The sequence below is a fragment of the Puma concolor genome, chromosome E1, assembly GCF_028749965.1.
Source record: "Puma concolor isolate L17-30 chromosome E1, mPumCon1.1.hap2, whole genome shotgun sequence".
Taxonomy (NCBI): domain Eukaryota; kingdom Metazoa; phylum Chordata; class Mammalia; order Carnivora; family Felidae; genus Puma; species Puma concolor.
The window spans coordinates 57,472,781-57,499,952 of record NC_141680.1 but is presented as its reverse complement, the minus strand read 5'-3'; the positions used below and the strand labels follow the sequence as shown (position 1 = coordinate 57,499,952).

The 27,172-nt window shown below is 48.0% G+C and overlaps 2 protein-coding genes across 2 annotated transcripts in view; one reads left to right on the top strand and one right to left on the bottom strand.

The window, feature by feature from the left end:
• RAB37 (RAB37, member RAS oncogene family) overlaps positions 1–27,172 on the bottom strand; it is a 54,760-nt gene that overhangs the window by 20,937 nt on the left and 6,651 nt on the right. The gene's annotated exons all lie outside the window — the stretch shown is intronic.
• CD300LF (CD300 molecule like family member f) lies at positions 66–14,159 on the top strand. Its single transcript, XM_025927732.2, has 8 exons — positions 66–171; positions 283–433; positions 8,764–9,093; positions 9,995–10,097; positions 11,575–11,687; positions 12,763–12,785; positions 13,067–13,216; positions 13,708–14,159. The coding sequence occupies exons 1-8, from the start codon at positions 154–156 to the stop codon at positions 13,861–13,863; spliced, it is 1,044 nt and encodes a 347-aa protein (XP_025783517.2). The 5' UTR covers positions 66–153; the 3' UTR covers positions 13,864–14,159.

Below are 27,172 nucleotides of genomic sequence, written 5' to 3'. Positions count from 1 at the left end.
AGGCCTCCGGGATGGAGCTGCGTTCCCTCCGCCCAGTCTTCTTGCCAGAGGAGAAGCATTGGGTAAGAACCAGCCCGACCCGTGGGGTCCAGGTCTGCAAATTTCCGCAAGGCCTAGAAGGAGTGGCTGAGTCCTCTTTTTAGAGACCCCATCATGGTTGCAGACAGGAAGGTATTTCTCAAAAGCTTGCTTATGATCACTGTGACTTGTTTCATTGCTCGTTGCCTTGAGATCTCACCCGTTCTACGTCCTTCTGCTTTTTGTTTATTCACTGGTGGGAAGTGGCCAAAGGAGGAAGTGCAAGAACGAGAGAAAGCAGAAGGGTTGGAAGATGCGGGAGCTGAGTCGGAGCTGACTGGCTCCACCAAGGGGGGCCTGGGCAAAGACAAGATGCACGGGTTCCTGTTCTTCCTCTTCCTTTTCCAGCTTGCAGGTGAGCGGGGCCCGGGTCTGTGCTAGAGAAGAGCTTCTGGGGCAGGAAGAAGGGGGCCCAGCAAGGGGTCCCGCTGAGAAGCAGGCTCCATTCTAAGGAGACTCTCCAAGTAGTGAGTCTGTGTGTGTCATCTACTCTATTCCTCTCCCAGGGTTTTGGTGCCCACTGTTGCCAGTGTGGAAATGTCAAGGGTGCCTTCATAAAGGAACCCCGCACAAGGCAGAAAAGGCATGATTCCTGACCACCCGGGGGCTGATACTTCCAGATGCACAGACTGATGGGCCCCTCTGGTCCCAGAGAAGCAGAGGGGCCCTGGTGGCTCGGGAGAGCTGGCGAATGCTTGCTCCTGGACTCTCACCTTTGAGAATGTGTTATGGGGGAGGAAAGAAGGGAGAGTGGAGGGGGCTTTGGAGGAAGGAAAGCGGGGCGTTGGCCAGACAAGGAGGGAGAGGTGGTTCTAGGCATTTCGGGTAGAAGGAAACAGCAGAAGTTACTGAGGGGCTGAGTCGGAGGGCGGAAGGAAACTGTAAATTGATGGATAACATTTTGATTAAAAATTAAGGGTGGGGGCACCTGGGTGGCTCAGTCGGTTAAGTGTCCAACTTCGGCTCAGGTCATGACCTCATGGTTTGTGAGTTCCAGCCCCACATCGGGGGGCTCTGTGCTGACAGCTCGGAGCCTGGAGCCGGCTTCGGATTCTGTGTTTCCCTCTCTCTCTGCCCCACCCCCGCTCAAGCGCTGTCTCTCCTTCTCAAAAATAAGTAAACACTAAAAAAAAAAAAAAGAAAAGAAAATGATGGGGGTTTTCTTGACATGGAAATGCTGTGGCCAGAGGGCTCGGTGTTGGGCTTCTCTCTCGGGAGCCCCTGCCTCTCCTCTCTTGGCTTAAATACCACCTCTACCCCGATGACGCCCAATTTTGTATTGCTAGCATACATCACCCTGGACCCCAGAATCTTTTAATCAACTGCCCATTCCACATCTTCACTAAGATGTTGACATTTCAAATGTGACCTGAGCATATTTTTCCCCCTCGAATTCCTTTCTCTCCCATCTTTATGTTTGGCAAATTCCATCTTTTCTAGGTGCTGGGGCGAAACCCGGGGTTCACACAACTCTTCTGTCCTATCCTATAATGATCCTTGGCAAATGCAAGCCTGATCCTCTCTTTCCTCTGGTTGAGACCCTCCAATGACCTTCCATCCTACTCAGAGTAAAAATACAGAGACCTTCCAGAAGCTACACGGTGCAGCCCCTGGTTCTCTCACCTCCCCACCTCCCCAATCTCTGTTTCTACTCTGCTCCCTCGGCTCAACCCACTGCAGCTGCACCAGCCTCTTAGATGTTCTTTGAATGTGCTAGGTACACTGCTGCCTCAGGGCCTTTGCACTTGCGGTTCTCTCTGCCCAGAATGCTCTTCCTCAGATAGCCTCAGCCTCCAGTCCCTCGCACCCTGCATGTCTTTGATTCTCACTGAAGCCTTCATTAATAACAAACCTCATTAAAATTGCAATTCCCTTGCATTATCTTTCTCCACTGTTTGACTCTTCCTTCCCCCACCTTGAGAAAACAAACTTCAGGAAGGCAGAGATTTTTGGGCCTGAAACCTTACCATCTGCAGATCAGAAAAATAGTAACTATTAGTTGAGCGACTGAATGTATCCCATGGAGGGTGCAAATATGATTGCTGTACCCCACCCTCCATATTTCTTTTTCATAGAACTGAACATTCGATACTCTTCACATTAATTGGAGAGCACATACATTGCCCATGAGAATGTAAAATGGTGCAGCTACTTTGGAAAACAATGTGACAGTCCTCAAAATGTTAAACATGTGGTTGCCACATGACCCAGCAATTCCGTCCCGGGTGTATACAAATGCGAATGTTCATGGCAACGTTATTCATAATCGTTAAAAGCTGGAAACGACCTAAATGTATACCAACTGATGGATGAATAAATAAAACGTGTCATACCCGTACAATGGAACATTATTTGGCCATAAAAACAAATGAATACTGAAACACGCTATAACACAGATGAACCTTGAAAACATCAGGCTAAGTGAAAGAATCCAGATGCAAAAGGCCATATATTATCTGGTTCCATTCCTACGGAATTTCCAAAATACCTAAATTCATAGAGACAGAAAGGAGATTAGCGGCTGCCAGGGGCTGGGCAGGGGGAGGAGGAAGGGAGTGTGTGTGGTAAGAGTAAGGGGTTTCTTTTTGGGGTGATAAAAATGCCCTGGAATTAGATGTGGCAATGGTAGCACAGCTCTGCGAATGCCCCAAGAACCGCTGAGTGGTACCCTTGAAAAGAGTGAATTGTATGGGAGGTGAACCGCCTGTCGAGGAGCAGAGGGAAGAATCAGGAGCAGTAGATCTCTCGAGGAAAATCTCCGGGTAGCCTGAGGCATTGTGTGCATCTGAGGCTCCAACGGGTGCTCACGGCAAGCGGAGGGCCCCTTGTGACTTGTGATTCTTTTTCATGGCTGAATTTGATCATCCGTTCCATCAGTCGGAGAAATGAAAACGATGCCTCCAAGAAGCGGTGTGTGCTCAGCGGAGAGCCGAGCTAGGTGACCCGACGCAGAGAGACTCGGAGAGGGGGGAGGTGGTGCTGTAGATGGGCTGCAAGGAGCCTCTGCGAAAAGACGGCTGAGCAGACGCCTGGCGGACGAGAAGGATGGGGGGGGGGGGGCGGGCAGCTTTTCAGGCACAGGGAACAGCAAGCTTGAAGTCTGTGATAGGGACTTGAGTCTGGCCTGGGCAGGTCTGAGGAGCAGACGGGTCATGTGGCTTGGTCATGTGCTTCACAACAGCGCCGTGGGGCAGATTGGGAGGCTATCATTCTGTCTGGCAGAAGAATCGTGGGGGAGGAACGTGACGCGTCCAGGACCACAAGGCTGGTAAAGGCAGAGCCGGGGGTGGGTCGTAGGAATGGAGAAGGCCCACGTTGGATGCGCCCTTAGGAGGCAAATCAGCAGGGCAGCGAATGTGCATAAAAGACTGCTTCTTTCTCTCCCCGACATCTGGAAACAGGGGAGGTTGGTGAGCAGATGTGAGAGTAGGGCTGGTGCGCGTGTGCACGCACGTGCACGCGCTTGGGTGCGCGTGACCAAGGCAGAGTGGGAACAGCGGTTGGAAGCCAGCAGGCACAGCTGGGTGCCAAGCAGCCACCTGGTGGGCGCTGTGAAGCTTTGTCCCCCTTCACCAGCCTCTCCCACGGAACTCGCCATAACAAGTTACCGTTTTACCCCTCACCACTTCCCATTTCTGAAGAGTTTATTGTTGGGGCGCCGGGGGTGGCTCAGTGGGTTAGGCGTCCGACTTCCCCTCGGGTCATGATCTTGCGTTCATGAGCCCGCATCTGGCTCTGCCCTGACAGGGTGGAGCCTGCTTGGGATTCTCTGTTTCCCTCTCTCTGCCCCTCCCCTGCTCTCTCTCTCTCTCTCTCAAAAAAAAAAAAAACATTAAAAAAATAGTTTATTGTTCTAAAGGCATACAAGAAACAACTACGAAGCAGGTATCCCATTGGACTTTGCAGACTACTTTCTATGAGAAAGGAAGGGATTTTTAAATACCCTATATCTTCAGAGAAAATTAGCCCTTTTGTCCAACTTCAGCCTCTCCATGAGTGGTGGCAGACAGTGGACAAGACTCAGGTGTGTGGGGCCCAGAGTGGAGACTGGCTGATGTCCTGTGCTGTGTGGGCGTAGGGGTCCAGTCCTGTCACTCACTGATGGTGAAGCTGTCACTTCCCTCTGGGGCCCAGCTTCTTCCTCATCTGGGACTACTTCCCATCAGCTAGTCTGTGAGTAACCATGTCTGCTGAGGATGCTGCTCCGTGGGCCTCAGGGGTGCCTTCTGCGTCGGGAGGCTTCAGACAGCAGGGCGGGAGCTCTGCCGAGGTTGGTGGGGAGGGGGCGCTGGGACAGACGGTTCTAAGAAGTGAGTGGAACAGACAGTTCAAGAGTCAGGTCCAACACCAGTGCTCAGGTGAGATAGGCTAATGCCACCTTATTAGTTTCCTAAGGCTGCCAGATAAATTATCGCAAACTTAGTGACTTAAAACAACACAGATTTATAGTGTTAGAGTCTGGAAGTCAGAGTCTAAAAAGGTCAACGGGGCTGCATTCTTTCGGGTGGCTTTGGGAGGGAATCAGATTCCTTGACTTTTCCAGAGGCTGCTGTGTCTTTGGTGTGTGGCCCCACATGAGTCTTCAATGTCCCTTCTCCTCTGGCCCTGACCCTCCTGCTTCCCTCTGATAGGGAGCTTTTTTTAAAAAAAAATTTTAATGTTTAGTTACTTTTGAGAGAGAGAGAGAGAGAGAGAGAGGGAGCGCGCGCGCATGAGTGGGGGAGGGGAAGAGAGAGAGAGAGACAGAGACAGAAAGACAGGGAATCCGCAGCGGGCTCCAGGCTCAGAGCTGTCAGCATAGAGCCTGATGCAGGCTCGAGCCCAGAAACTGCGAGATCATGACCTGAGCCGGAGTTGGACGCTTAACTGACTGAGCCACCCAGTTGGACGCTTAACTGACTGAGCCACTGACTGACCCAGCCCCCTCTGATACAGATCTTTGTGATGATTTGGGCCCACCCAGATACTCCAGTATAATCTCTCCATCACAAGATCCTTTATTTAATCACATCTACAAAGTCCCCTTTTGTCACGTGAGATTGAACATATTTTACAGGCTCTGGAGATTAGGATGTAGACATCCTTTGGGAGCCATTATTCTGCTTACCATGCCATGAAACAGCCCTGTCCAGGCATTATTTTTTTCCCAATCATTTTGAAAGTAATAAATGCTCATTGTGGATACTTGGGGAAGTACAGAAAAAAAAGAAGAATTAGGAAAAATAAAAAAACCTATATCTCTGATCTTAATGCCCAAGGCAACCCAATGCTAATTTTTTAAAAAATATTTATTTATTTTTTGAGAGAGAGACAGAGGGCAAGCAGGGGAGGGGCAGAGAGAGAGGGAGACACAGAATGCAAAGCAGGTTCCAGGCTCTAAGCTGTCAGCACAGAGCTCGATGTGGGGCTTGAACCCATGAACTGCAAGATCTGTGTTGAAGCCGGACGCTTAACCTACTGAGCCACCCAGGCTCTCCAATCCAATGTTAATTTAACATTTTAACTTATTTCCCTTCAATGTTTTTTTTCTGTGCATATTTAAAAAGTTAGTTGAGATTATACTGTATATGAGATTTAAAAATCCATTTTAATTTCGTAGGAGGATTTTCCACACAGTTAACAGTATTTCTAAGCAAATTATCAGTGTCTGCATTACATTTTATTGAATATTTATTTTCCCAGTTGGTGGATGTTAACCATGTTTCCTTTATTTTTGCTATTTAAATAATTACGTAATGAATCTTGGTGCATAAATTTAAAAAATTTTTTTAATAAAATATTTTTAAGTTTATTTATTTTGAGAGAGAGACAGAGAGAGCGAGTGGGGGAGGGGCAGAGTGACAGGGAGAGAGAACATTCCAGGCAGGTTCTGCACTGTCAGCACAGAGCCTGACATGGGGCTCCAACTCACAAACCTCGAGTTCACGATCTAGGCTGAAACCAAGAGTCGGACACCTAACCGACTGAACCACCCATGTGCCCCCCAAATTTTTAAATTTAATTTTACAGAGAGAGCAAGCAAGCAGAAAAGATGGGAAGAGGGAGAGAGAGAGAGAATCTTAAGTACACTCCAAGCCCAATGTGAGGCTCAAGCCCATGACCCTGGGATCATGACCTGAGCTGAAATCAAGAGTTGGAGAAATCAAGAGTTGGATGCTCCACTGACTGAGCCACCCAGGCATCCCTTGGCGCATATATTTTTGTTAGCTTCTCTGTCAAATCCTAGACATATAATCACTGGAGCAAAGGGCATGATTATTTTGCTACATAATTGCCATATTACTTTCTGTAATGGTTGAACTGGTGACATACCTCCCAGCAGCTTCTCTGAGTGTCTGAATAGCCATTCCACATCACCCATGTCAGCAACATAGTAGTCACAAAAACTTGGTTGATTTTATATATGAAAATGTTTTCATTTGCAAAAAAAAAAAAAAGTTTTCATTTGCTAGATATTTTAATTGAACATTTCCAATTTTACTATCCATTTGAATTTCCTCTTTGTGACTTGCCTTTTCTTGCCCCTTATCAATTTTTTTTATAATGTTTACTTAGTTTTGAGACAGAAAAAGAGGGACAGAGGATCCAGAGCGGGCTCTGTGCTTACAGCAGATAGCCCGATGTGGGTCTCGAACTCACCATCCTGGGATCGTGACCCGAGTTGAAATCAAGAGTTGGATGCTCAACTGACTGAGCCACCCAAGCACCCCTATATATTCTTTTAAAAAAATGACTTAATCCTTTTCTACATTATTTGTTTCAAATATTTCTTGCAGTGTGTTCTTTGCCTTCATTCAGTCTGTTTTCTGGTATGTCCAAGTGTTACATTTTTAATATGTGGTCAAATTTACTGACTCCTCTGTGATGAAAATTTAATTTTTTAATTTAGAAAGTGCCCCCTTTCATTCAGAAATTTTTCCTTTTTTTTAAACATGTATTTATTTTTGAGAGTCAGAGCACCAGCGGGGTAGGGGCAGAGAGAGGAGACACAGGATCTGAAGCAGGCTCCAGGCTCTGAGCCATCAGCACAGAGCCCGACGCTTGGTTCAAACCCCCGAACCGGGAGATCATGGCCTGACCTGAAGTTGGATCTTTCACTGACTGAGCCACCCAGGCTCCCCTTTTCATTCAGAGATTTTATAAAGACTCCTAATTTCCTCTAGTTTAAGAAGTGATTTGCTATTTTGTGTTGACCTTCTTAGTCTCCCTATCTTTACCTACTTGGAGCATGTGGAGAGGTGAAAGGGTCCAGCAACACTTGTGCGAAACTGTCCCCTTCCCCACTTTTTTTTTTTTTTTAAATCTCCTATGGTACATTATACTCCAGAGAGTTGAAAACCTATCTCTAGGCAAATACCAATAGTACATCAATGTTCACAGCAGCATTATTCATAATAGCCCAAAAGGGAAAACAACCCAAGTGTCATCAATTGATGAACAGATAAACACTGTGTGGCCTATCCCTACCACGGAATGAAGTGCCTGCATAGGCTATACCATGGACGAGCCTTAAAAACATTACACTAAGTGAAAAAAGCCAGACACAAAAGGCCATACATTGTATGACTACATTTATACGAAATGTGGACTTCAGAGCAGAGAAGTCTATAGACAGAATGTAGACTAGTTCTACCAAAGGAGCAAATACCAGGTACAGTGTTTCTTCTGAGGTGATGAAAATGTTCTGGAATTAGAGGTGATGGTTGCAAAGCTCTGTGAATATCCCCAAAACACCAGAGTAGATGATTTAAAATTAAGAGTAAAGGGTGCCTGGGTGGCTCAGTTGGTTAAGATCTGACTTTGGCTCAGGTCACGATTTCACAGTTTGTGAGATTGAGCCCCACGTCGGGTGAGCACGAGCCCAGCTTTGGGTAAGCCTTGCTTCTTTCTCTCTCTCTCTCTCTCTCTCTCTCTCTCTCTCTCTCTCTCTCTCCCCCTTCTCTCAAAAAAAAATTAAGAGTAAAATTCATGATATGTGAATTATATCTCCATTTTTATTTTAAAAAAATTTTTAATTTGTATTTATTTTTGAGAGAGAGACAGAGACAGAGTGCGAGTGGAGAGGGGCAGAAAGAGAGGGAGACACAGAATCTGAAGCAGGCTCCAGGCTCTGAACTGTCAGCACAGAGCCTGACACAGGGCTTGGACTCGTGAACTGTGAAATCGTGACCTGAACCAAAATTAAGAGTCGGATGCTTAACTGACTGAGCCACTCAGGCGCCCCAAGCCAGTGTTTTAAAATGGAGAGGTTCCATATAAAATCCAGATTCCTGGTTACTCTAGAAAAATTAAAAGGTCTGAAGCCACAGAGCCCACATCTTGCATGAGGAGAGTGGGCCAAAATGTACTGGGGTCTTGCTTTCGTTCAGTCATTTGCTCTCCAGATGACTTTGGCCACGGGAAGGGGGTGGGGTGGACTATAGGAAGCTGTCATTGCTCAGTGTTGACATTTTTGATTCTTTGAGATCTGTAGTTGTGCTCTTAGGTGATTTCTATGATAGATTTGACCCAGTGGAGTTTTGAAGGACAAAGATCTGTGTTGTGGAAGGTCTATTCCTTCTTTGACTGTTATTCAACTCATGAGGTCCTTGGGTTTATTGGAATCATTTGTGATGCAGGAGGCTGTGGCTCTTCCTCAGGAGGTGAGATGGGGTGGTGACAGGCACATGGATTTGTGTTTTCCAGGCTCATCTGATATCTCGGGTCCAGAAGCAGTCAGAGGCCTGGTGGGGGGCTCACTGACGGTGCAGTGTCACTATGTACAAACGTGGAAAAACAGCAAAAAGTGGTGGTGTCGAGGAGCCAACTGGGGAAACTGCCATATCCTTGTTAAAACCGATGGGTCAGAGCAGGAGGTACAGACAAAAAATGTGTCCATCAAGGACAATCAGAAAAACCTCATTTTCACTGTGACCATGGAGAAGCTCAAGCAAACTGATGCAAATATTTACTGGTGTGGGATTGAGAGATATGGAATTGACCTTGGGGTCAAAGTCAAAGTGACCGTCCACCCAGGTAAGAGTATGTGTAAGTGTGGCTGTGTGCCTTCAGGGCCCACTCTGTCCTGGGCTCTAAGATTCCTCTCCAGTGACTTCAGTGTCACTCAGAGTGAACTGTCACACAGGGTGGTTGAGTCCTGAGCTCTCTGAGAACCCAACTGACCCCTTGGGGTTGAGAGGGACAGGGCTTCTCTTAGATGCTCTCTTGGCTCCCAGCTTCTCCTCCAGGATGGGATTGAGCTTGTCTGGGCATGTGTTTCTCTGCACGGCTCTGTGCCTGAGTCTATTGCTAACAGAGGTCAAGGTGATGCTCCCAGTTTCAGCCCATAGGACAAAGGGACCTCCTTCCAGGGGACCCAGAGACCCCAATTCCTGCCAATGCTTCCCTGGACTTCTGGTACCCTGAGTCTCTGCTCTTTCTGGAGTTTAGGGCCGGGACTTCATAGCGGCTATTCCCCTGCTCTGTTCCGTGCCACTCTCAGGGGGAAGGGCCCCAGCATAGTCGTGGTGGTGTAGTGGATTCCTGAGGTTCAGAATGGCTTCCACAGTGAAAAAGCTGTTTAATTCTGCTCCTGTCCTTTTTGAATAAATAAGATTGGGGAAGGCATTGGCAAAGGCCTTGTCATAGGCAGTGTGAATGTTTAAAGTCCAGCTGAATTCCAGCTGCCTTTGTCCTGAGGTAACACTAGGCCCCCTCTAATCCTTCCAGGGCCTGCTCAACATCCTCCCTGGATCTGTACCCAGTCCTGCCTGCCTCTGAGGCTGAGTATCCTAGGGGTCAGGGAGAAAAGAGCGTCTAGGCTATAGGCCCTTCCCTTCCCACGGCCCAGCTCCAGGCTCCCCCTGGGCTCAGAGCCATGTGCAGGGCTGTGGGCAGGTTAGCAGGCTGAATAGTGTGTAATCTGGTCTATGCCTAGCACCAACTACAGTGTCAACCACCAGCTCAAATGCCCACATGTCCACAACGCCAGCAGAGACCAAAGGCCCCCCGATTATGACCAGCCACCACTACGATGGCAGGTAAGCCAGTTCTGGTGTGCTGTTTCCTGTGGTCTGCTTGGTTTGAACTCCTTCAATGGGGGGGTACCCTTTGCAGTCCTAGGGTTCCCCTAATTACTGTTATGGCAAGAACAGTGGTATTGATGATTTGTCCCATCTCAGGAGCACCTGACAGCTCACAGAAGGCTTTCTTGTCCATTGTCTCTTAATTCTTTGACCCTACTCAGGAGGAGTAGGCAGATACACATGTTCCCATTTTATAGAGGAAGAAACAGTCTCTCTCATGCTTCTTAGTAGCCTGCCTGGCCAGTGCAGCCAAAGTGGCTTTCTAGAAGTTGAGAGGCCTCTTTCCAATTCCTCCTATGCCCTCTTGACCTTGTTTCTAGATAAGCTGATCTCCTTTTGCCCGGCCTTCCTGTAGAATCCGAATGGGAGGTCTCCAATCTGTCTACTCTCGCCTGGAATCCTTTCTTTTTCTCTCTCCCATTTGCCTTCTGTTTCAAAAGTTTCTTTCTACTAACCTTCTTTTAATAACTAATAGCTAACAGGGCGCCTGAGTGGTTAAGCGTCTGATTCTTGGTTTCTGTTCAGGGCATGATCCCGTAGTTCGTGAGATCAAGCCCTGCATCGGGCTCTGAGCTGACAGCATGGGGTCGGCTTGGGATTCTCTCTCCCTCCCTCCCCCTCTCTCTCCCCGCCCCACTCATGTAGAATGAATTCATTCTACAAATTCTGTGACTAGTGACAAATAAGAGATAGTCTTTGTATGAGTTTGCTCAGGATGCCATGACAAAGCACCATATCCTGGGCCACTGAAACAACAGACATTTACTTTCCCACTGCTCTGGAGGCCAGAAGGATGAGATCAAGGTGTCTCAGGGTTAGCCTCTTCTTGGGGCTCAAAGGGAGAAGTGGTCCCATGCCAATCTCCCAGCTTCTGATGTTTGCCAGCCATCTGGGGGGCTCCTTGGCTTGTGGGAGCATTAACCCAATTTCTGCCTCTGTTGTCACAGGGCCTTCCTGTGCATACCTGTGTATGGCTAGATTTCCCTTTTGTAAGGACACCAGCCATTGGATGAGGGCCCATCCTAATCCAGTATGACCTCATTTAGACTTGATTACATCTGCAAAGATCTTATTTCCAAATAGGTCACCTTCACAGGTTGGGAATGAACATGAATTGTGGGGGTGGGGGACACTATTTGATCCAGTACAGCAGGACAAGTGTAGAAGCAAGGAGACCTTTCCAGAGCTCATTGCCATATAGTTTCCATTAGGTGTCTGGACCCACTGAAACCCTGTGGAACCCTCCTCTCCTTAAATTTTTTTTAAAATTTTTGTTACCATCTCTGAGGGTACTCAGGAGTGGGATTCCCAGGCTGGAAATCACAGGCCTCCAGGTCAAAAGGTGTTGGCCTTCCTGGCTTCCAGGCAGCTGGGACAAGGCCCAGAAGCAGGAGGCAGGCCGGGGTGCATGGTGTCTTTCTGTTGTTTCCAGTGCTGACTCCATTAACCTCAGCATCCTGCTTCCCCTCATCTTTGCCGTGTTGCTGCTTCTCCTGGTGGCGGCCTCACTCTTGGCTTTGAGAGTGATGAAGCAGCAGAAGAAAGGTGATCAGATTCAGCCGCTGGTGCTGAGCTGGGGCTGGGCGGGGGCGGGGTGGGGGGAGCTGATGGCTGGTTCTGCCTCCACGTTCTCAGGGTAAATACACCCCTCCCCTCTCAGAACCCACAAGGACCCGAGGTCTCCTGGGGTGCTCTCCAGTCCCCCCACTCCTGCCACAGCCGGGGGACTCTTGTAGTCAAGGGCGAGGGGCGGGGGGCACTGCTTTTCTCCTAGATGTATGTCTGGGGCCTAAGTTCTAAGTTTCTGTGCTCCTGAGTATCTAGGCTTTTGAAACTAAGAACCAGGAGAAAAGAACCTGTTTCTTTGTTGCCTCTAATGGGGGTGGGGTGGGGGTGGGGGGAGAATCAGGGGTAGAGGCCAAGGGGCAGAGAGAAATAGGAACCACCAGCACTGAAAGCTGGTCCATAAGGTTCTGACCTAGCTCCTGCACCCCACTCAGAGGGCAGCCTGCATGGGGCACCATGCTGGGTACCAGGCACAGCCAAGCAACTGGAAATGCAAGGAAGGGATGGGCTCAGCTGCCCAGCAGCCCCTGGCCCACTCGAAGACTAACTGGAATTGGGTGGATCACAGGAGACGAGACAGACCTAAATCAAGGGCCATGGAGCTGGGGAGGGAGGGGTTCGGCACCCCGGGTAGCTGGGAAGGCAGGCGTGACTTTGAGTTGACTCCCGAATGATGGATGATGGTGGAGACCCGGGGGCATCTCGGGCAGGACTTCCGGCAGAAGTTATATGTGCCTGCAACTGCCCAGCAGGAAACTTAACCACACGGGCACCAAGGGCTGGCAGGGCCACCAGATCAGCTGATGACAGTTCCTCGATCTGGGGAAGATTGGCGAGGTCTCCTTATTTCTCAGGTGGAGAAGGGGCAGCTTGGAGAGGTAGTGACCAATGTCACAGAGTGTGTCATCTGAGGAGTCAGAATCGGAACCAGGTCTCACGTCTCTGAGTCTGGAGCTGAATCCACCTCTTACCTTCCAGATTTCTCTTCCCCAGACCCGGGGGCCCTGTGAGTCTGGAGACGGGCTTTCTGATTTTGATTGTTTTTGTCTTTTAGCTGCTGGGCCATCCCCAGAGCAGGTAAGAGAGCTTCTGAGGTCAGATCAGAGACACCAGATCGCGCCTTCCTCTCTTTCCTCATTGTCCCCGGAGCGCTGTTGTCCAAACCTATCAGACAAACCGTGTCCTTGTGCTCACGGCCCAGCTGCAGAGCCTGGGAGGATGGGATTCTGGAAACAGACAGAAGGGGGGAGGGCGGGAAGGGGGTAGGCATGGGGGCTGCAGAGGAAGCTGGGAGAGGGGGGCCTAGGGAAGCTTGGCCCCGTAACCCTCTGTGGAAGACGACCCACTTCCTCTCCCAGGTGATGCAGCCGCTGGAGGGGGACCTCTGCTATGCAAACCTGACCCTACAGCCAACCGGAACCTCCCACGGCTCCTCCCAGAAGAAGGCCTGCACAAAGCCCTCCTCCTCTGCCCTGGAAAACCAGCAGGAAGTGAATTATGTCACCATGGTGTGTACCTGGGGCTGCTGTGGGCCTTAGAGCCAGATAGGCTTTCTCCTGCCCGTGTGGGCACAGAGGAAGAGGGGTGGGTGCTGGGCAAAGCCACAGCCATTGAGAGACTTGCCTCTGGAGCTCCCCTCCACACCTCCCTCCTCCCCAGACTTTTGGCCTTTGGATGTGTCTCTACAGCAGTCCTTGGCACTGGAGGATGCAGAGTCCCATCAGACATGGCCCTCATGCTGGTTGAGTCACAACCCAGACAGGTCGTGACCTAGAATTCCCTGCGAAGGGTGCTGCCCTTGTTCAGAGTCGAGGGAAGGTCTTCTGCTGTGGTTGGAGCTCAGGGAGCTGGCAGAGGGAAGGCGACAGGAGCTGGAGGGTCTGGGAGGAGCCTTCAGAAGCCCTGAAGGCTCTGTTTCCCCACCTCATCCAAGGCCTCCTCCGTGCATGGGCGTAACCTCCTGCCTGCCTCTCTGACCCCTTGGGCATCTTTATTACAGGCCCCCTTTCCGAAGGAGAACATTTCCTATGCGGCTCTGTCTTGGGAACTTTTGGATCAGGAGCCAACCTACAGCAACACAGACGTCCTCATCACCCACGTTCCCAGAAGGAACCCTGAGGAGTCCATGGAATATAGCACCATCAGGAAGCCTTAGCCTAAGCTCCAGGCCCCCCTCTCCAACCCCACACAAGGCCTGTGAACATGTTCCTGTTTTGTCTGCTTTCTGTCCCCAGTCACTTCATGGGGACCAACTGGTGACTGAAGCCTTGGTCTGGTCCAGCTAGCGTCACTTCGTCTTCCATCTGGGTTTGGGGCCTGGTCTCAAGGGGTTTTCGAGAGGTAGACGGGAGTCTCTCTACATCCTTTTTCCTCTCACATGGCTTGGGAGGGGCTTAGGGATAGGCTCTGGAGCTGCCAAGGGAGTAATAAAGATAATGATAATAGTAATAATTAACCTTTATTTATTCCCTACTACATATGGTGGGCTGAATAATGGCCCCCAAAGTTATCTGTGTCCCCATCCCCAGAACCTGGGAACATGGCAAAGGAGCTACGTGGCTGTGTGAAGTTGAGGATTTTGAGATAGGGAGAGTATTCTGGATTATCCAGGTAGGCCCTAAATATAATCACAAGGCTCCTTGTAAGAGGGAGGCAAGAAGGTCACAAGAAGAGAAGGTGGCAGATGACAGAAGCAGAGGTTGGAGAGATGTGGCCAGCAGCCTCCAGGAGCCAGAAAGGGCAAGCAGTGGATTCTCCCTTGGAGCCTCTAGAAGGAACCAGCCTGCCAACACCCTGACTTTATAGTCCAGTGAAACAGACTTTGTATTTCTGGCCTTCAGAATTGTAGGAGGATAAATTGGCATTGTGTTAAATGGAGCCAGTAAATGTGCGGTAATTTGTCACGGCAGCAACAGGAAATCCACATGCTATGTGGCGCCTTCCCTAAACGCTTTGCCCGCAGTAACTAGTTTTTGAGTCCCCACAACAACCCTATGAGGGCTCCTTTGTTATGGCCCCCATTTTACTGATGAGGAATCAAGGTTCAGGGAGGTTCAGTGACTTACCAAGTTTTATCGTTAGCAAGTGGATAAGTCGAAATTTGAACTTGGGCACTTCGGCTCCAGAGTCTGGAGTCGGGGCCACTATCCTGCACTGTGTCTAAGGAGGAGGGTGTGTGCGTGAGCCACTCACACAGGGACAGTTAGCGAGTATTTACAGGTGTCGGACTTCCAGTCTCTAATTAAGTCCTGGCACCCCTCCCTCCAGACTAGGTCCTGAATCCCAGCATGGCTCGTTGTCTCTGTGGTTACCAGCCCAGTCCAAGCAACCATCCAGTCCCCTGCCTGTCGTCCTTCTTTCCTTCTCAGCCCCGGAGTCCATTCTCCTCCCAGCAGTCAGAGTGATCTTTTAATTTTATTTATTTATTTTAAAATAGTGGTTGAGGGGCGCCTGGGTGGCGCAGTCGGTTAAGCGTCCGACTTCAGCCAGGTCACAATCTCGCGGTCCGTGAGTTCGAGCCCCGCGTCGGGCTCTGGGCTGATGGCTCAGAGCCTGGAGCCTGTTTCCGATTCTGTGTCTCCCTCTCTCTCTACCCCTCCCCCGTTCATGCTCTGTCTCTCTCTGTCCCAAAAATAAATAAACGTTGAAAAAAAAATTAAAATAGTGGTTGAGCTCATTTATTTAAAAAATTTTTTTAATGGTTATTTATTAAACTTTTTTTGATGTTTATTTATTTTTGAGAGACAGTGAAAGAGCACAAGCAGGGGAGGGGCAGAGAGGGAGGGAGACACGAAATCCAAAGCAGGCTCCAGGCTCTGGGCAGTCAGCACAGAGCCCAATGCGGGATTGAACCCACGGATCAAGAGATTATGACCTGAGCCAAAGTCGATGTCTCACTGACTGAGCCACCCAGGCACTCCAATGCTTATTTATTTTTGAGAGAGAATGTGAGCTGGGGAGGGGGAGAGAGAGAGGGAAACAGAGGATCTGAATCAGACTCTGCACTGTCAGCACAGAGCCCGATGCGGGGCTCAAACTCATGAACCATGAGATCATGACCTGAACCAAAGTTGAATGCTTAACTGACTGAGCCAGCCAGGTGCCCCAGAGGGATCTTTTTAAAGCACAGATGTGGTCACTCACTGCTTATTACCTTCTGGTGGCTTCTTCTGCAGCCCAGGAGGTCCAGGGGATACATGGGTCCCTGTCTGCCTCTATGACCCCAGCTCCAGCCACTGTCCTTCTGACAAGATGAAGCTTGCTGTTTTCTCAGGGCATTGACAATTGCTGTGTATCTTCTTTCTGGAATGTTCTTCCCACAGATGTGTGACTAGTTAGCTTCTTCTTTTTTTTTAATGTTTATTTATGTTAAGAGAGAGAGAGAGAAAGAGCACACTCATGTGAGGCCGGTGGGGGAGGGGAGAGGGGTAAAGAGAGAGAGATGGAGAGAGAGAGAATCCCAACCAGGCTCTGTGCTGGGTCTTGATCCCACGAGCCACGAGATCATGACCTGAACCAAAATCAAGAGTTGGACGCTTAACCGAGTGAGCCACCAAGGCACCCCAGACTAGTTAGCTTCTTTGTACCATCACATCTTAGCTCACATTGTCCCCTCCCAGAGCAGCCTTCTCTGACCACCCTAATGGCAGTAGTCCTGCCACCACCCTTAATATCTCCCCATTGCCCTGTTTTACCTCCTTCATAGTGGGTACTGCTTTATGAAATTCATTATTGGCACGTGGGTTTATTGTTTCTCCCTCTCAGCTAGGCTCTAGGCTGCCTGAAGGTGAGGGTTTTGTCTCATTTACTGCTGTATCCCCTGTGCATAGCAGGTCTCCTACATGGCGGGTTCTTAAATGTTTTTATGTTGCCTTGAACGAATAAATAATGTGATGGTCCAGATGTGGGAACGCAGGGCAAACTTTCAGGAGCAGGGACGCAAGTATCTGTCATTCTAGGAAGGGCCACCTGGGCAGCCCAAGGAATTTCAGGATCAAACTCCCAGAATCATGAAGTGGAGAGATTTTTCATCCTCCTGAAGCCAGGGGAAAGAGGATTCCCTATGATTCCTCCTGACTGCAGGACAAAGGTCTATTACTTCACTTAGGTCTCTTTTGGTGGAGGCTGGGATGAAGCATCAGGGAGAGGAGTCACAGCTTGGGAAGAAATGATGAGCTATGCCTGGGGTTACAGGCAGTTGCCCCCACAGGTACAGGGTCCATAGAAGTGTTTAGGGGCCGCTATTAATGACCTGGGGTTTACTGACTTCCCACAACCACAGACACCCCAGGCGGTGTGGGGGGAGGCAGACTTGGTGGATGCCCATCCCAGCATGTGTGGCTCTCTGCTCCTGTTCCCACTTCCTGAAAGATGATTGATTCCTTAGAACCTCAAAAGCTGAACCATCCTGGAGAGATTTGCAGAGCCTGGACAAACTTAAATATTACTGGACTGGTCATTGAAGCTTGTTGGGTTAGTGAGACTGTTTTTGACCCAGCCTACTTTAATTAATTAATTAATTAATTCAGAGACAGTGCAAGTGGGGGAGGGGCAGAGAGAGAGAGGGAGACACAGAATCCAAAGCAGGCTCTAGGCTCTGAGTTGTCAGCACAGAGCCCAATGTGGGTCTCGAACTCATGAACTGCGAGATCATGACCTGAGGCAAAGTTGGACACTTAACCCACTAAGCCACCCAGGTGCCTCTGACCCAGCCAATATTCAGATTTACAGAGCAGGAAGTGCCTACGGAGGGATTTTTAAGTGGAAGAGCTCAAAGCAGAGCAAAACCAGAGTGAGTCGAAGTATAAGAATAACAGAGAGCCTTGGGCCAGTGCATTTTAGCGATTGTGCATAACGTGGCTTTATTGCTGAGTTTTTAGGCGGTCAGCACCTCACAGAACTTATAAGTACATGGTTATTCTGGATAGTGAGGCACTCATCTTTTCTGGTAATCTATCACAGACACCAATTAGTGTGCTGACACTTCTGACACAAATCTAGAAACCCAGGGAAGTTTAGAATTCAGCTCAGTTTGATTTGGTTGGAGGAATCTGGTTGCTTCTGCCTTCATCTTGACGGTAGATATGGGCTGGAGATGGAAAGTTCTGGCAGCCTAGCTGAACTGAGGAAAGGTAAATCCACTTAGAAAGACAGATCCACTCTGATCACTTTTAATTGCCTTATTCAAGCTTCTGAAAAGGTGTCTGTCAGATATATTGCTGGAGATAATGTTTTAATCTGAAATTCCAGCCATCTGGGTTGGTGGCTGTCTGAAAAGGGACCTTCTCGTGTCCTGAGAGATGGGGTTGGCTAGCTCATGACATCTGGAAAAGCTGTCCTGTCCAATCTACATTCTGCAGCTGACTGGTGGCCCTCATGGGAAACATTCGGGTTCTTGGGGTTTGGGTCATGACTGCAGGGATCTGCCCTGCCTGCAGCCCAATTTGTTCAAGCTTGAGCTGACGTTTAGAGAGTGCTTGGGGGAAGTACTTGGAGTGGTGGGGTGGGGAGGGGAAGCAAACACATGTAAGAGGTTTGAAAGGAAACCGTTTCATAATGTTTATAGATTGGTATCCTGGTATTGTCTCAGCCATATCCGGCTGCTCCTTAAAGAATTTGTTAAGGCAGATTTTGGGTGTCGGACTAGTGCCTTTACTGCAAGAGCAAGGAAGTTCAGATATAGTTCCTCTGGTTTGAGTGAGAGTGACATTTGCCATTTTTGCTGTATGGTTTCCAGGAAAGCACATTCTGTTAAGACAGATTCCAAGATATTTAACCACTCGGCTTTGACTGAGTGCCTAATTATTTATAGCATGTTCTAAAGTTGCTGGGGTTTCCCTCTTTTGGTTTTTGAATTATTAATGTTTAAAGATTCCACAAATTGTAGGGTTTGGACAACCTCCTTTTGAGAACTGTATGCATATTACTGGCTTTCAGGAGACGCAGCCTTTTTGAGAGTCGATTGAGAGAAAAATATACGGGGCTGGTAACTTTCAAAATACATGATTAGGGGAGGGTGCCTGGGGGGCTCTGTTGATTAAGCGTTCTCTGTTGATTAAGCGTTCGACTTCTGCTCGGGTCATAATCTCACGGTTCGTGGGTTCGAGTCCCGCATCAGGCTTTGTGCTGACAGCTCAGAGCCTGGAGCCTGCTTTGGATTCTGTGTCTCCCTCTCTCTCTGCCCCTCCCCTGCTTGTGCTCTGTCTCTCTCTCTCAAAAATAAATAAACATTAAAAAAAACCCAAACCCCAAAATACATGATTAGGGTAAGTGTTGGATTGAAGTGACGCTGAAGCTTACCTTTGCATGACATCTTGAAAGTAGAGTTCATAGCCACTTAGCCTTGGAAAGGCCAGACTGCTGGAATAAGTTGATATCATGCACCAATAATTTTTTTTTTTAGATTGGGAGGGACTATTATTGTGGTCAGCCTTTTATTTTACCAAGTAGGTACAGTCTTTTCCAATGTAAATGGAATTGGTAATTGATCGGATTGTTGAAACTGTTGGTTAAGTGAGGGAATTGTGAAGAAATATATGCTTCCTTTAAGGGACTTCTTTTCTACTCAAGATATCTAAATGTGTAGTAATTTACTAGTGTTCTGATGTAGACCTAGGCCTTTTCTTTGTTTACTTGCGGGTCTCTTGAAAGAAGGGTTCATTGCTGTTTCTGCACAATGTGTTTCTGCCCACATTGTAGTGTCCTGGAGCCCTTGTTCCAGTTTCTCGGACGTGGAGCAAGACATTGTAGACACTTATGAAGCAATCGGATTGAGAAACCTTTCTTTGTTTTTATGTTTTTCCTCCCAATATTTTATAATTCTCTCACTCATTCTGAATTTGGTGGCATTTTTTTTTTAATGACATGTTTTTATTGAGTCTTTCCAAAGCATTCAATCTGTTTTTTTTTTTTTTTTTTTTTTTAGAAATAGCTGGGTTTTTTTGTTTTGTGTTTTTGCTCACACTCATTTCACTGGTCAATATCTTTTCTGTTTACACTTATAGTTGATTAGTTTATACATGGATTAATTAGCTGGCATAATTATAACCAATGTGTATGATTGGCCATGAGATTGAAGGGTTTTGGCTAATCTAATCTACGGCTAACCTAATCTTTGGTTAAGAGAGGGTTTGGTGAAGAAAGTTTCTACTAAATTGTTATGATCCTAATTTCATAAAAGAATGGACATTTGAGCACCCCCAAGCCAGAATAGTAGGAAGGTTTCCCAAGAAAGGACAATTGATAGCTTTCTGCCAATATGATGTGTGTAATTGCCTACAAATTGACTGATACTTTGTCCAGGATGGTGCTCACATGTGGGCTAAGGGCTGGCAGACACTGATCTTATTCACATTGGATATGTTCTCTGGACATGAACTCTCTCTGCTGCATTCCAGGGGTTGTGGCCTAGGGTTCCCCCCAAACCCCTAGTAATCCTACTCATCTGGATGCTGACTAAGGTTGTTGTTTATGAGGGCCCCATGGCCCTCCATCAGTTGGGAAGAGGGCCCCTTGACTCAGTCCAATCCCGCCTACTCAGCACAACCCCTTTCCCAAAGCAGCCCACTGTGAACCACAAACTCACATGGCCCTGTCTTGAGGGCATGTGGTTCTTGCAACAAGAAAGGGTGATTGATGCTCACCTGCTGAAGGAATCACTGAGGACAAGTTCAGAATTAAGGAGGAGGTTAAGACTTTGTTCCTAAAGGTCACGAATAGAGAAGAGACATTCTAAACCTTTGTGTCATAGAATATCTACTTCAGTAGAGAGGAGGTGTTTACTACAGGTTCCAGAATAAAAATTCCATCCTGGGGGGTTTCTCCCACATCCCTCTCCATCACCTTCCTTTCTTCTGTGATACAAAGCCAGATGTCCTCAATTCTGTTTTTTACTAGCTTATTGCTTCATTTTAAGTTATAAAGTATTTGATGAGTCTATATAATGTGTGTATGTGTTATAAAGGATAATGAAACAAACACCCATGTACCCGCCCTCCCCCACTACTGAAGAAATGGTCGCTCATTATTTGGCTTCTTTTTTTCCTTCCAAGGAGGGAAGCAAACATACCTTACCTTAGTCCTAAGCATTAGGTAGCTTAGGGGTCCCACACAGCCCTTGACCCACTCTCATTGCCTTATGTTAATTAGCAAGGTGGTCAGGTGAGTTGGTCTGCATTATGTAGTATTCTGTACTAAACTGACAAATTGATGCCAGTCTTCTTATTTTAACATTATTTTTCTCCCCCAATAAAACCAATGACCAATTGTGCCTTTATGTTATTTAAGTATCTGGCAATTGGTTTGCCATTCTGACAGCAGCCACATAGAATTTCCTTCTGGCATTCCCACGTAGGATGCTGCCCTCTGTCAAGGGTAGTGAGGGTTTCTGTGACAAAGAGGCAAAAGGTCTCAACCGCTGGTCTCAGCCATGGTGCCCAGTGCCAGCCCACTGGTCACTGGAAAGAGTTGCAAAAGTTCAGATGATGACTTCATTTCAAAATTTCACACAGCCTTTGCAAGAATAATAATGAGCCAGAAAAGCAGAAGGACTAAACCCCAAAGACCTCGTGATCTCCCACCAACTCCTGGCAAGTCAAAGTAGAATGGGTGGAGAGGTAAAGTGTTTTATCTTAAAACACAGTGAGACCTGAGAACAGAAGAAGGAGAAACAGGAGGTAAAGTGAAGGAGAGGCTTCCCCGGAGTGGTGTTGGTGTAAGTCTAGGTTTGCTTTCCTGGGGTTGCTATCCTGCAGTTGGGTTTGGTGGAGGCAAATCCTTAGGAGGTAAAGTTGCTTGGCTCCTTTGCCCTTGAGACCCAGTTAATGGTTATTCACTGCAGTAGGCCTACTTTCCAATAGCATCTGGGCAGGTCTGGAGGCAGAGTCTTGAATCTGCATTGCGAATGAATGTCCCCCACTGGCATTGACTCTGCTTTAGTGTTTGTCCTGGGCCAGGCTGAAATTGTTACCAGGGCTGCACTAGGATGGCAGGAAGTCAGCATCAGAAGGGGAAGCTACCAGTTCAAGCCTTCCTTTCCCTGAGAATCCCAGGGGTCCAGGGAGGGCCATGCCGGCATGCTAATGGGGAAGAATTCAAGGTCTGGGGTTAGACACCCTGGGGATGGAGTTCTGTCTTTTACTTGCTGAGTGGCCTTGGACAATCATGAAATGTCTCTCAGGGTCCAATGACTTCTCTGCCTAACAGAGTTTAACCAAAGTGCCACAGCCTATGTCCTGTGATTTCAAAGTAACCAAAGTAACCTTCTGGTTCCCACTGTGGGACCTTGGGTCCCCACCAATATCCCTCCAGCAGATCCCAGCTATCTCTGAGAAGTCTCATGGGGCTAGCACCCACATGACCCATAGAAGTCTCCTTCAAGGCTTTCTTACAGCAAAATGTTAGCATTTATTTATTTAAATGTTTATGTATTTATTTTGAGATAGAGAGAGAGCACGAGTGGGGAAGGGGGGAGAGAGAGAGAGAGAGAGAGAGAGAGAGAGAGAGAATCCCAAGCAGGCTCCATGCTACCAGTGCAGAGCCCAGCATGGGGCTCAATCTCATGAAACACAAGATCATGACCTGAGCGGAAATCAAGAGCCAGATGCTTAACCAATTGAGCCACCCAGACGCCCCCCAAATGTTAGCATCTAGTAAATATGAATGGTGATACATGGGCATTTCCTTTTTGTTATGATATTCTCTGTACCTTTTGATAAGCTTCAACATTTCAGAATTAACAACAGATTTTCATGTGTTCATACAATGGAATACTATGTAAGCATTAAAACTAATGAGGGTGAAATGAACAATGCCCTGAACAACAGTGGGAGGGGGGGTGTTAGGAGTGCTGACTCCTGTGCAATTGAAAATCTGCATATAACTTCGACTTCCCCAAAGCTTAACTACTTAGTCTACTGTTGACTGGAAGCCTTACTGATAGCACAGCTGATTAACACTTATTTTGTATGTTATATGTATTACATACTGTATTCTTTCAATAAATAAGTCAGAGAAAAGAAAATGTTATTAAGAAAATCATAAGGAAGAGGGGTGCCTTGGTGGCTCAGTTGGTTAAGTGTCCGACTTTGGCTCTGGTCATGATCTCACGGTTCGTGAGTTCGAGTCCTGTGTTGGGCTCTGTGCTGACAGCTCAGAGCTGAAGCCCACTTCACACTCTGTGTCTCCCTCTCTTTCTGCCCCTCCCCTACTCATGCTCTGCTCTCTCTGTCTCTTAAAAATTAATAAATGTTAAAACATTTTTTTAAAAAAAGGAAAATCATAAGGAAGAGAAATGCCATAGTGGACTATATGGTATTTATTGAAAAAAATCTGCATGTTAATGCACCTGTGCAGTTCAAACCTGTATTGTTCAAAGGTCAATCGTATATATATACTTTAGAGAACAATTCCATTTTAATATAAGGTACATGTCTTGAAACAGTGGCATCACAGATAATTTTTTCTTTGTTTTGCATTTCTCAAATTTTGTAATTAGACATGTGTTAATAATAATGGCTCTTGCAGTTAACCAATAGAAGTTAACTATCCAACCCAGTGCTCAAGTCACAAACACAAGCCTCATTTACTTCTTCCCCAGACCTATGTGGGGAAGCCACCTACCCCAAGGTTCCCAAGGCTGGAACCTTGCCTGTTCACTTTTGGGTGTTCTGATCTGCCTTCCACACCATGCTTCCTGCTGCCCGTTACCCTTGCAGATTGCTCTGGACCTGGGTACCACCATTCCTCGCCAGTGAATGTCACTGGTGACACAGTGACAGCATTTGGGGGAGTACTGATCACCCCTTTGCTATTCTGCCCAGAGCATGAGATAACCCTTCTCTGGCTCTTCATGGCTCATCAGAAACCAGTCATGGAGTGAGACCAAAAGAAGAGGATGCACCCAAGTCAATAGCTCAGAACTACTGCACAGACCAGGGTTCAGACCCTCCAGGGATTCTTACTTGACAGCAGTAACAGTTACATAATCTGGGGTCCAGCACAAAATGAAAATACGGGACTCCTTGTACAAACATATTGAGATGATCTCAAGATAGTGACAGCAGGGTATTAAACTAATCACAGGGCCCTTCCAAATGTGGAGCCCCAAGTGACTGTCCAGGTGGCACACCCACAAAGCTGGCCTTGTTTGGAAGGCTTCCATATCACTTCTCAACTGCTTCCACGTGACCATAGACTACTCTTGCCTTACTCCCACTGGAAAAATTCAGGCGTCTTCACACCAACTGACCCTGGTCCCAAAACCAGGAGGAAGAACTTGCCCTCATTCTAACCTGAGGCTTGCTTCCTGTGTCCTCATCTGCTGTCCCTGCATCGACCTCCTCCTGGGGCGGTTGAAAGTTGGGTCATCTGTTTCCTCTACAGGACAGCCTACGCCCACTCATAGGGTGAGGTGTGGCTCCACAGTCCCAGTAAGCCAATTGGTTTATAGGGTGACATCAGTTCATTACCTAAGTTTGATTGTTAATAACCTAAGTCTGGGTATCCAGTCTTAAATGACACCATGTATGGGACACAGTCCAGTTTCATGGGGAGAGTGACAAGTTCAGCTCAGTTCTTTTTCAGTCACTTTTCATTAAAGATTTGAAAATATTGGGACCCAGCCTTCCCCAGGATTACCATGGAGTCCTAAGTTGCTTTTTCATGACTAGTCTATAGCTAACACACCCCCCTTTTCCTTGGAAACCACTCTTTTCCACTCGTGGTCAATAGGCCTTGGATGGGACCGACTCCTCCATGTGACCCATTTCAGTCCAATGAGCATTAGATATAGGACTTCATTGGAAACTAGTAGCTGTGAGGATGTGACCTGCACCTGCTGACAGTCATGTGACCCCACAAGAAACCTACCTGTGAATAAAGCTAAGTTAGAGGGTAGAATGTTGATAGACAGAGACAGATGCCATTGTCTGAGTCCCTGGATCCAACTAAACAGCATCGCCAGGCTTCGCACTTACACAAACCAATGAATTTTCTTTTCTTGTTTAAGGTGGTTTGACTTGGGTTTTGTCACTGTCCATCAAAATGATCCTGACCACCAGAGTTCTCTGTTTACAGACAACAATGAAACCTGGGTGGCTTATGCTCAGGGCTGTGGAAATCAGATGAGATAACTTATATGCAGGTGTTTTGCAAACTATAAAAGGCTATTTGAATGGAATGACCAAGGAAGTACAATTGGTGAGTGGCATAGCCAGGACAAAACCTAGTTTTTTTTTTGATACCCCAAGCCCCATTCTCTTCTTTAGCTAATGAGCTGCCTCCTGCTCTAAGCAAATCTGTGAGCAGGCAAGTGGTGAACAGGGCAGGGGGTGGACAGGGCAACGAGTGGGCCAGACAAGCAGGTGGTGGTCAGGGGCTACTCTGTGTGGCCTTCTTTGTGTTTGTGGTGCTGCTCTATGATGTCTGGAAGAGACCCTGCTCCTCAGGTATGCGGGAGTGAGGGTCTCTGAGGGCATGACTGCAGAGCTTACCTGACCCCTTACCTCTGTCTGTCCCAAGACTCCCTTCATGGACCAACCCATCATCCCCAGGGGTCGGTCAGAGCTCTGGCATTTTTGAGTTTGACTGGATGTTTATTGGCTCAGATGTTTGGCAATGTTTAGGGAGGGGGTGCCAACTCTGCTGCCACTCATCTGACTCTGCCAATCTTGGGCCATGGATCTTTACTGCAGGTACTTCTCAGAGGTACACTGGGGAACCCCTCCCTGTCTTGGACATGGACTGGAAGAGATTCCTATCTTTGGGGCCCAGGGCCATTTTGGCCTTCAGCATTGGGAACCCCTCCTGGAGCTTTGAAATTTATAGCCCTTCAGATCAGCCCCTGAGCCGGGACTCAGTACTTGGTAGTCTGAGAGAGCTGCAAGCATTTGACCCAGGGGCCCACTTCCCACCACGCGAGAACAAGGGGTCCATGACCTTTAAAAAGTCTTCATAGACACTGAAGTCCATGTGTCATATTAGGCAAAGGTCAGATGGGGCCTGAATCATCTCTGTGCCGGCCCATTGACCCGCCCCGTCTGCCACACTCAGTTCCTTGGGGGTTGGGAATAGGCCCTGTTCCTGGGTGCTCAGGAACACATGATACCCAGCAGAAGTTTGTTGAATTCATTCTCAAGATTCTCAAAAGCGATGTCCGGTTTCAATGGGGGGCATGTGGGATAGGGCAGTGGTAGGCTATGGAGAAATGGCCCCAATCACTTTTTTCTTCTTTCATGGTCCTCTCCCTTGAAGCCCAAATCCCTAAGGCCCTGACAAGGGCACTGAGAAAGATGGAGGCAAAGATATAAGATGACAACTGTTGGTGTGTCTGATGGGGCCTCTGGAAGAGGGAGCATCCCTACCCCTTTGCCCCCAGTCAGGTCGAGTCCTGGGCATTCTCAAACTCAAAGGCAAGTAGTTCCTAAAGGAGTGCAGGGAACGAGGTCTGGAGAGAACAGCATGCCCCTTTCCCCCATACCAGGAATAAATATAGCCAGGGAGGCAGGGGTCAGGGTAGAGAGGACCTGAGGAAGAAGGGGCCACAGGAGTTGCACGTTCGAGCTGTGTGCATAGCGTCACCAGCCATCAAACCATATCAGCCTGATTTCATTAAACATCTGAACCCTCCAAGTCTCCTTTTTTTCTGGATTTCATGCTTAGCAAACAATCCCCTGAGATAATGTGGCTTGGCATTGAGAACAATACATGAGTCTTGACGAGCCTGCCTGCAGAGATGGATCCCCTCTTGAGTGAGTGAGCAAAAGTGGGCTCTGATCCTACAGCGCTGGGGGCTACACACTGGACCACTGCCAACACCCTAAATGAGGACACTCGGTGACCCCCTCAGCACAGCTCTTTGCCCTCTCCTGACCCTATCCCACTGCATGTCCAGCTGTCTAAGGTTTGAATCGGGGCTCTGCCACTTATTAGCTGGGTGACCTCAGGTAAGTTTCTTGTTGTCTTTCTGCCTTGTTTACTCTTATTTATTTATTTATTTAATGTTTATTTTTTGAGAGAGTGCGTATGCACACGTGTAAGTGGGGGAGGGAGAGAGGGAGACACTGATTCCAAAGCAGGCTCCAGGCTCTGAGCTCTCAGCACAGAGCCCGACGCGGGGCTCGAACCCACAAACCGTGAGATCGTGACCTGAGCCGAAGTCGGACACTTAAGCGACTGAGCCACCCAGGCTCCCCATTGTTTCTTCATCTATAAAATGGGATTAAAATGAGGGGTGCCTGGGTGGCTCAGTCGGTTGAGCGTCCGACTTCGGCTCAGGTCACAATCACGTTCCTGGGTTTGAGCCCTGCATCGGTCTCTGTGCTGACAGCTCAGAACCTGGAGTCTGCTTTGGATTCTGTGTCTCCTTCTTTCTCTGCCCCTCCGTTGCCTGTGCTCTGTCTCACTCTATCTCTCAAAAATAAATAAATTTAAAAATAAATTTAAGATGAGATTAAAATGGGGTTGCT